Source organism: Halyomorpha halys, unplaced genomic scaffold, assembly GCF_000696795.3.
Source record: "Halyomorpha halys isolate HHAL.00 unplaced genomic scaffold, Hhal_1.1 Scaffold1583.1, whole genome shotgun sequence".
Classification (NCBI taxonomy): Eukaryota; Metazoa; Arthropoda; class Insecta; order Hemiptera; family Pentatomidae; genus Halyomorpha; species Halyomorpha halys.
In genome coordinates, this window is record NW_027113737.1 from 290,985 (window position 1) to 302,155 (window position 11,171).

The 11,171-nt window shown below is 33.7% G+C and overlaps 1 protein-coding gene across 1 annotated transcript in view; it reads right to left on the minus strand.

The window, feature by feature from the left end:
* Window positions 1-10,370: 10,370 nt before the first annotated feature.
* Window positions 10,371-11,171, minus strand: part of LOC112210695 (uncharacterized) — a 6,455-nt gene continuing 5,654 nt past the window's right edge. Inside the window, exon 4 of the mRNA XM_067051068.1 lies at window positions 10,371-11,167. Within this exon, the coding sequence (XP_066907169.1) occupies window positions 10,371-11,167 (797 nt within the window). The remainder of the gene's footprint in view (window positions 11,168-11,171) is intronic.

Consider the following 11,171-nt stretch of genomic DNA (forward strand, 5'->3'; position numbering starts at 1 on the left):
AAACTAACGAAAGTAACATGAACAGTGATATGAGTTATAGAGTAAACTTTAAAAAATATGTAACCTCTATTTTTTTAAATGTAAAATGCTAGATATGATTAAATATAATTATAATTCTTATTTGAAAGTTTGTTTATCAATTATAATAAAAAAAATATGTAATGATAAGTATAAAGGATTTAAATAAAAAAAATGTCGTTGAGTTTAGTACATACATAGTCAGGTTCAGAAAAAAAATTCTCTATCGATTGGTATAAAGGATTTATGTTGTATATTATGATAATATCCTAATTAAAATTGTATTATGAACGTGTAGTGTTTCATCATTTATATTTTTAATAATTTAAATCATGTTTTCTGATGATTTTTGCAATTGTTAAAAAAATGTTTCAAGTGTTCACACACAAAAATAATATTTCAATATTATAATGTTTTCTCGTTTTATTATTATATTATATTATGTGGAATTATCTTCCTAGATACTGACAACTGGTTGCCCCCATTTAAAAGAACATGAAGAATATTTTATTGGACTTAATTGGTGTTATATGAAATAAAAAGGTATTTATTTTATTATCTTTTTTTTTTTTTTTTTTTTTTTTTTTTTTTTTTTTTTTTTTTTTTTATAAATTGGCTTAACCATGCCTAACGAAGACGGCGATCTTAGTGACGTTCCCACCGCCTCAATTGATCGTGTGTCAATAAAGTTGCCACCTTGTTGGCCAGAAAAGCCAGTGTATATTTGGTGTAAGCAAGTAGAGGCCCAATTTACATTAGTCGGAATAACGAATGACTAATCACTTAATTGGACTTAAACAGTATTGAAAATATTTACGACATTGGATACCAACGAAGACAATATGGCGAAACAACGTTTAATAAAATATTTCCGTGAATTTTCTGACAGCCAAATTCGTAGGTTGATTAACGAATTGCAAATAAGCTATTTAAAACCATCACATTTATTAAGGAAAATTTGGCAGATTCAGAAATTTCAGATAAACTGCTACGTACTTTATGGTTAGACAAATCACTGAAATTTGTGACTTGTATTTTGGCAATCTCCGAGGACGGCATTGAAAAATTCGCCGAAATTGGCGATAAAATAATGGAAATTGGACCGAAGCAGTCAATAAACAAAATTAGTCGGGAGGAAGATAAGATAATTGTAATTCTAAAATCACATTGAGTGAACTTAACACAAAAAATTCTAAAATGAAAAAAAAAAAATTATACAATTACGATCTCGTTCTCGTTCAAGGTCTCAAAGGAAGAGTCGTGAAAAGTTTAGCGAAAAAGACAAATTTTGTAATTACCATTTTAAATATGGCTCTAAATATTATACAGAAAATGTAAGCGGTCTTGTAAATGGAATGTAGGGGGAAACTCCCAAAGGCAGTAACAATGAAGGGCGTTGTACTACCACCGATATAAGCCCAAGTATCAATCACATACTTCTTGTACAGGATAGACAATCAAGAATTCGTTTCTTGGTTGACAGCGGTGCGGATGTCTTCGTTATACCATGGAACAGTAAAAACCAAGCTACACTATACAAGTTGTACGCTTCTAATGGTATTGGAATTCAAACTTATGGTACCGAAATTCTAAATTTGGATTTGGGGCTCCGAAGAAACTTTCAATGGCCGTTTATTATTGCTAATACTTCAAAAGGCATTATAAGCGCAGATTTTCTTAAAGAATTTGGATTATTAATTGATCTCAAAAATAAAAAAATGATTGATGATAAAACTAAATTATATGTTTATGGAACGGATTCCATTGGTACTAAAAATCAGTACACTGCATTATTGGATATGTTTCCGAATTAACAAAACCGAAATTGCGACCTAAACAATTCAATCATATTTTAATATTTCTCATCATATTTTAACAACAGACGTTCTCCTATTTACTGCATAGCACGACGTTTAAACTCTGAAAAGATAATGACAGCCAAAAGGGAATTTCAATTTTTTCTAAATAACAATATTATTCAACGGACCGCCCATAGCTCAGTGGTTAAGACTCAGTCTTACCAATTTGATGTCTATTGGCGGTGCCGGTTCGAATCCGGCCTGGGACATTGACTTTTTTCATTGAGTGGCGGTCCCACAAAATGAAGAACTTCGACCCCCCAACCATGGGTTAGGCAGTATAGGACTCTTGGTCTTGGCCGAAAAAGAAGAAAAAATAATATTCAACCATCAGACTCTCAGTGATAGCCCATAGTAGCCCATTGAATCTGGTGAATAAAAAAAATGGCTCTTGGCGAATCTTTGGCGATTATCGGAGCTTAAATGATAGGACTACACCTGTTCGATACCCTATTCTTTGTATGGATGATATAAGTGTCATATTGCCAGGAACGAAAAGTAATTCGAATTTTCGATTTATTGCAAGCATATTATTAGATGCCAATTGCGTAAGAAGAAGTCGGGAATAATATAACGCCATTTGGGTTGTTTAAATTTAATGTGATGCCATTTGGACTACGCTCTCAGAGGTTTAGACTTTATTTTTGCTTATTTAGATGATATTTTAATTGCTTATGAAAATGACCGAGTCTATAAAAAACAAAACAATTTTAGCTGTTTTCCAGCGCCTACAACAGTATGGACTGACAATCAGTATCAGTAAATCTTATCATTTATATTTTTAATAATTTAAATCATGTGTTATCTGATCAATTTTGCAAGTGTTAAAAAAATGTTTCAAGTGTGAAATATGTTATGTGTTATAATGTTTTTTCGTTTTATTATGTGGAATTATCTTCCTAGATACCGACAAAGGGATAAATTTTTATACTTTTTTCTATTATTCTTATGATTCCACTCCTCCTTGAAATTGTTAATCAATAGTAACTTTGAGAATGGCTGGAAGTGCCGAGGCATAGGAGTGGGACAATATGATTAAATTTACAGCTAATCTTTACTTCAGCGCAAGATCTCTCTTGGACCAGGTGAGTACACTGGTACTGATTTTGTAGGCTCAGTCGTGTCGGTGACGCTTACCATGACCTCAGACATCCGTCGACGATGACTTTTTATAATGGAGTAGTATCTGCCTTTCTGAGGGAAGCTCCCCTCTCCCTCCCCCCAGAAGCGAAAACCCCTAAAAGCAGGAAAGCAGGCTTGTGACAGTTTACTGCGGGTAACTAAACCCTACAGGGTCTTTCAAATTCATCGTGCTAGAAGATGCTACATTGTTCAAGTAAATAGGTTGACACTCGGCAGAACTTGCGAGTGGGGATAAAGGATAAATCCAACAATGGAAACATTTTATTCAAGAGTTACCTGCGATGCATGAAACCAATGGTGTTCTACAACCCTAAAAAGGACGACCTTGTGATTTTCTTTGCAATCGTTCAGTCCTAATTATTAGCAAAAGGGATATCGCAGATTATGGGGTCTTGCAGATTCTTACGTGGCATTAACACTATTAAGCCTTTATACACGCATGTATACGGGTAGTGAAATCCGTGCCACAAGTTCTCCAGCATATATGCGGACTGCGTTTAGAGCTGGAAAATCGAAACGATATATTAATATAATATTATAAAATAACTTTGCACTCACGGTTCGTCAGTCCCGCCTAGTTCTGTTGAACCTACCCGTCCACTATCCACGCACCGCCTTTAGCCGTTAAAGGATTAACCCTTTTGGACCCATTTGCGTAGCTTTGGAAGGACGTCGACTCCCTCTCTCTGTGTCCCACGTATGGCGTTCCAGAAACGGAAAGACGAAGGGACAGACAAGAAACGATCTATCAAAGGAAGCAGTTCTATGGAATGGATTATAAATATGAATTGGTTGAGTTCTGGTGTCCAAGGAGTGAATGGAGGAAAGCAAGTTAAAGAATTCAGTGATATAGGAAGGTTTATTATTTCTTGCCTTAAGCCCTTAAAATATTGACGTCGGAAAGAAGGATAAAGCCGTAGTAATTCATTGTGAGAGCCAGAGATATGCGTGCGTCTAGAAACCTCAAAAAGAAATCTTATAAAGAAATTCATGAGAGGTTTTAATTTGCGACTTCATGAGTAAGTCCTCCAGATCTAATAACTAATTGAAGTATATGCTTTTGTTTTTTAAATTTTAAGTAAATAAAAAATCATTTAATAGAATCAGTAATATTTTTTTCATATTCTTCAGAAAGAGACAAATCCATATTGGGATATAATCACCATGAAAAAATGAACATTTTCCGAGCTACGCATAATTTTGCTGAGCTAATTTAAAAGGTTTTCAAAGAATATGTAGGAAATTTCTTTTGGTATCTTATTAAAGTTTTATTCATTGAAATGTTTTTATTAAAAAAAGATTTCATATAACAGGTAAAAAAACATCTAGCCAATGGATAAACATCTAGCCAATGGATTAACATCCGTCTGCCGAAGTCTGTTTGGAATTTTAACTAAAAATATAAATAACAAAACTTAAAACAAACTACGTTATATACTTTAAAACAATAATTTTAATTAGTTAATAATTTAAAATAACAATATAATTATAATAACATTCTTTATTTATTCTCGGATTGCTCCCTTAGAATAAATAAAGAATATGCAGGCGTCAAAATCAGGTTTTAGAGCCATAGAGTAAAATACAAAATAAAATTATAACACGTCATAAAGTATAATAGAATAATGAATTTGAAAAGATAAAAATGAACAATAGTAATTAACAGAATATATAAAATAAGAATAGAACAAATAAAATAAAACCATATGTCACATCATAAAACATAAGATGACTTACACTTCTGATAATAAATAAAAAGAATCAAATATAATAGATCAAATACAATTAAACTAAAAATAATAAACACTAAACTACAATTTCTGCTAATATACATATTTACAAGTATAAACGAAAATGTGAAAAATTAAAAACAGAAAATATATAAATCTTATCTTGAACTTTCAATTGTTATTCTTCCGGAATCAGGTGGGCAGAAGGTGATCGAAAATAGGGTATTTGATGATTGGAAGGATATTAGAACTACGAATAAAGGAGGGAATAGGATTCTATAGGGGAGAGGAGCGGATGAGGAAAGATCTACCAAAGGCTGCGGTTCGATGGGAAGTTACATATAAGTTTGAAGGCCGTGAGTGAGTAATCCGGGAATGCACTAATTTAAATTTAAGAATATCAGAGATGTACGATGGACGGCAGAACTGGATAACTTGGTAGAGGAAAGAAGCAAGAAAATATTTACGACGGAAGGAGGGGTAAAGCCACTTCAACTCTTCATACAATAAAAGATATAGTGTTTATGATGAAAAAAAAAAAAAACAAAGCAATCGTGACAAAATTTGGTATGGCATTAATTCCTCAAATATTAACCAATTGAGCTGTTTCCAGTATCACCCTCGTACATAGTTACTAAAAGCTCACCAATTAAAGCATTTTAATAAAGTGAATAATTGTTCCGAAGAGCAGGTCCGCTGCCCAAAATATTTTGGGCACACAATAGGAGCAAAACATTTGGGCACGCAAAACATAAACATAAAGAAATTGAGTGATTTAGTTTTTTGCAGGATTGTGGAATGGGATAGGATTGTTGTTGAGAAAAAGTTAAGGATAATCAGAAAGAGAATGTAAGAAGGGTCTAGAGCCGATGAGGATTGCTATAGTTTTTTCTACATTCAGCTGTGACTTGCTTTTCTCGGCTTAGTGACAAAGCATATTAATATCATCTTGCTTATGAGTTTATGTTTATGAGTTCGGCAAGAAGGTAGGAGAGATAAATTTGTAGATTATCGAGATTGTCCCCCAATCCCCTTTCTTCTATAAATGAAAAAATAAATAAATAAAGGAGGGTGAACTTCTGATCTCCCACCTCAAACTCAACCCGCAAAAAACGTAAATAATAATAAAGGCTTATTGAACTCGAAGGTTCGATGTCAGTACCAATCGTTCTCAACATATATCTGTTCAGAGACGTCCTACCAAACCCAAATAAACTTAATCAGTCTTAAAGCACTTCCATATCTACGGTTCGGTCTATCCTTCAGACGTTTACCTGTCGGTTCTGTGTTTATTAACAGTGGTCTCGAAAAATGAATCTTGACATTCCCACCTTGATTAGTACGCGATGACAACTCTATATAGCCGCCAGGGGTTGGCAAACAGGACCTACTTTTGATACTATCTGAAAAACCTTTATAGGAGACCTATCTGCTCTTTCATTGTCTAGTGTTTCAAAATGACCAGATGTTGAGACCTCTTATTTTGTAATTTTATTTTTATTGACTATAATTTGCGGGAGAGCGCGCTGGCACTATGTTAAGGCACAATATTACTAACTCCAAGGCTCGGGTTTGAATGCGGCTAGGGAGATAATTATTTTCTTTTACACTGTAGCCGTTAGTCAACCCTGTGAGTTATCGAGCCCTTCTGAGGTCCACCCAGCCTCATAAAAGTGGATACTCTTAATTGGGGGAAAATCTGGCGATTGAGCGTGATTCGGACCAAATCACTTCCTTGTATAACCGTTGTTCTTAAACAGTGCTTCCTTAGAAAGTACTGAGCCCATCGCCCTTCATGGGTCGTAGGGCTTCACATCATTATTATTATCATGATCCATATTACGTAAACAACAAAACCTTACACCATGACCTCAACGTCCCTTATGTCCTAGATGTTATTCGATCCAGCTTTTCCAACTTCCGTCAGAACTTCCTCCACCATCCTTGACCCCTTGGCACGATTCCTAGCTAGCTCCGTCTACTGGACAAAATGGGTACAATTGGACGATACAGGCGATATTTAATTAGGGCATTGAATAAAGGGGTGGTGTTTTGAATAAATCTTTAGCCTATTCTATTGGCATACCAAAGTGGAGATTATTGGAATATTTGATACTTCTGTATATGATGGGAGATTACGAGCGGTGTTGGTGGTGCATATGATGAGAACTTTACTGTAATTTTTCTTGTGACATTCTTTGTGGTTTGATAACTTTTTCTTGTGTGTTTATTTTTATTTTTAAACTGTCTATTTTTTTTTCAAATATTCGGACCGAAAAAAGATGAGTTAACCAGAGAATTAAGAAGACTGCTCAACCTCGAATTGAGGGAACTTTTTTTTCCCCTTCCGGGTATTGCTGCCATACAGGGTACGTAGTGCGTTAGGATTGCGTATGCCACTGCTGCCAATAAACATCTTTTTTGAATTGAGAGAACTGCTCCTGGTAAATATAATTCAGGTTATAGTATTGCAGAGAATAAGATTGACATGTAAGTTTGTTGGGCTTAGGAACGAAGGGATCCCCAAAATGTTAATAAACACAGAACCGAGAGGTAAACGTCCGAAGGATAGACCGAAACGTAGATTTGGAAGTGCTTTAAGACTGATTAAGTTTATTTGGGTTTGGAAGTACGTCTCTGAACAGATATGTGTAGAGAGCGATTGGTACTGACATCGAACCTTTGAGTTCAATAAGTCTTTATTATTATTTACGTTTTTGCGGATTGAGTTTGAGGTGGGAGATCAGAAGTTCACCCTCCTTTATTTAATTATTTTTTCATTTATAGAAGAAAGGGGATCGGGTTATAAACATAAACTCATAAGCAAGATGATATTAATATACTTTGTCACTAAGCCGAGAAAAGCAAGTCGCAGCTGAATGTAGAAAAAACTATAGCAATCCTCATCGGCTCTAAACCCTTCTTACATTCTCTTTCTGATTATCCTTAACATTTTCTCAACAAAAATCCTATCCCATTCCAAAATTCTGCTAAAAAATTCATCACTTTTGACCAACACCTATCCTGGAGTACGCATGTACCTGAAATATCAAGAAAATCTAACATTATCTTTAAAAACCCACAATTTACTTGTCTCTTCTACGGTAACTTGTTTGAAGGACTTAGTCATGAAGTCGAAAATTAAGGGCAAATTAAAACCTCTCATGAATTTCCTTATAAGATTTCTTTTTGGGGTTTCTAGACGCACGCATATCTCTGGCTCTTACAATGAATTACTACGGCTTTATCCTTCTTTCCGACGTCAATATTTTCTTATTTCCAAGGCTTAAGAAATAATAAAACCTTCCTATATCACTGAATTCCTTACCTTGCGTTCCAAGATGTTTTGCGTGCCCAAATGTTTTGCTCCTATTGGGTGCCCAAAATATTTTGGACAGCGGACTCTTCGGAACAATTATTCACTTTATTAAAAGGCTTTAATTGGTGAGCTTTTAGTAACTATGTACGAGGGTGATACTGGAAACAGCTCAATTGGTTAATATTTGAGGAATTAATGCCATACCAAATTTTGTCAGTATTGCTTTGTTTTTTTCATCATAAACACTATATCTTTTATTGTATGAAGAGTTGAAGTGGCTTTACCCCCCTCCCCCTTCTGTCGTAAACATTTTCTTGCTTCTTTCCTCTACCAAGTTATCCAGTTCTGCCGTCCATCGTACATCTCTGATATTCTTAAATTTAAATTATTGCATTCCCGGATTACTCGCTCACGGCCTTCAAACTTATATGTAACTCCACATCGAACCGCAGCCTTTGGTAGATCTTTCCTCATCCGTTCCTCTTCCCTATAGAATTCTATTCCCTCCTTCATTCGTAGTTCTAATATCCTTCCAATCTTCAAATCCCGTATTTTCGATCACCTTCTGTCCACCTAATTCCGGAAGAATAAAAATTGAATGTTCTAGATAAGATTTATATATTTTCTGTTTTTAATTTTTCACATTTTCGTTTATACTTGTAAATATGTATATTAGCAGAAATTGTAGTTTAGTATTTATTATTTTTAGTTTAATTGTATTTGATCTATTATATTTGATTCTTTTTATTTATTATCAGAAGTGTAAGTCATCTTATGTTTTATGATGTGACATATGGTTTTATTTTATTTGTTCTATTCTTATTTTATATATTCTGTTAATTACTGTTGTTCATTTTTATCTTTTCAAATTCATTATTCTATTATACTTTATGACGTGTTATAATTTTATTTTTATTTTGTATTTTACTCTAAGGCTCTAAAACCTGATTTTGACGCCTGCATATTCTTTATTTATTCTAAGGGAGCAATCCGAGAATAAATAAAGAATGTTATTATAATTATATTGCTATTTTAAATTATTAACTGATTAAAATTATTGTTTTTAAAGTATATAACGTAGTTTGTTTTAAGTTTTGTTATTTATATTTTTAGTTAAAATTCCAAACAGACTTCGGCAGACGGATGTTTATCCATTGGCTAGATGTTTTTTTACCTGTTATATGAAATCATTTTCTTAATACAAACATTTCAATGAATAAAACTTTAATAAGATACCGAAAGAAATTTCCTACATATTCTTTGAAAACCTGTTAAGTTAGCTCAGCAAAATTAAGCGTAGCTCGGAAAATGTTCATTTTTTCATGGTGATTATATGCCAATATGGATTTGTCCCTTTCTGAAGAATATGAAATATTACTGATTCTATTAAATTATTTTTTATTTACTAACAATTTTAAAAAACAAAAGCATAATGACGATTTCAGGAGAGTAGGTTAAAAAAAACTGTTTTATAAAAAATTAAATCATATTCGTTTACAGCGTCGCATGAAATAAAAAATTGCGCTGAGAAATAACTGCATTTTTTCATTTCCCTGGGCTCTTGTAATAGAAGATTCTACTGTAGAAATCTAATAAACAGATTAAGTATTAAGGTCATGTGGAAAGGAACATATTTCATTGTTGAAAGTGGCTCAGTAATAAGAAAAAAATTGTAAATTAAAATATATACTTCAATTAATTATTATATCTGCAGCTTTTTCCTTATCTTGGGCTCTTGTACTTTTCGTAATGTCTTTTACATAGTTAAATTGGTTTATTTTTGTATATTTCAAAAATTATTTTACATAAATGGGCTTCAGAATAGAAAAGCAATCAAAATGATAATTTCTTCTATTTTATTTTTTTTTTAATTTCTTGCTTATTAATTATTAAAAATGAAAAACGAGTCATCAGCAACTCAGACCCATCTTTCCATCTCCAATAACAAATCAAATTCTTCACACATGGTAGAGGTTATCAATAACTAGCAAATAAAATTCAAAGAAAACATGGCCGCATCATCACAAGAATTTACTTTAATTATTCAATTTCACAGCCCAGATTTATTTTATTTTTTTATTTCATTAATGATTGAACACACTATAAAACCCTCACAAATCAAATTTAACTTGTTTAATGATATATTAAATTGATTCATCAATACAATTTTCATTAGTTTAGTGGGATTGCAAAATAAACATTTCTATATATTTATTTCTTAAATAATGTGTTTTATAAATTAATCTACATATCTATCTATACAATGGTTGTAAAGTCTTTGTAAGGCTATAGATTTTCTGTTCATGCACCGAAACCAAAACCTGCATCAGCTTCAACCTGTCCGGTTGCAAAAGGAGTAAAGCTTACAGGAGTAAGTTCAAGTGGAACACTTGAGAATTCACCACCAGAAACCATGTGTTCTTGGGTAGAAGTAGAATTAGACGAATAGCTTGATTCATTTTGACTAACTTGCATTCCACTTTCTGTTATTTGTAAAGGCAGCGGGAGAGCACCGTTAAAGCCTGCAGCTAGAAGTCCGGACCCAGCTTGCGCTCCTGATTCTGACTGAGCTTGTGTACCCATACCCAATGTCCCAAGTTCAGCAGATCGTGAACCCAGAAAGTTTACTGGAGCACCAAATATACCTCCTATCACCTGACCCTGACTTTGAGCAATTTGATCCGTTGCCATTCCAGTCTGAGATTGTGTGATAATACCCGCCGATCCTAATCCATCAAATCCTGAAAATGATCCTTGACCATGCGGGTTCATGGCAGCACTGGTAGACCCTGTACTTAAAGAAACCTGACCATTCAGCTTACCAGCTTCATTGGACTTTGAAACATCCTGTAGCCCTACCCCATTCTGAGCACCCATTTGAGTAAGATCTTGTGCATTCACACCAGATGATGTTAATACTTGAACTTGTTTGTTTTGCTCCAAAGATGCTGATTCTTGAGTTTGTTCATTCACTTCTAACGACGCTAATCCTAGGGCTTGTGCGTTAATTGGAGCAACGGTAGCCTCAGCTCCCGTTTTAAAATGGCTCTCTTGTTTACCAGTTCGAGAAGCCTTTGATTCGGCGTCAGCCAGTAGTTCTGC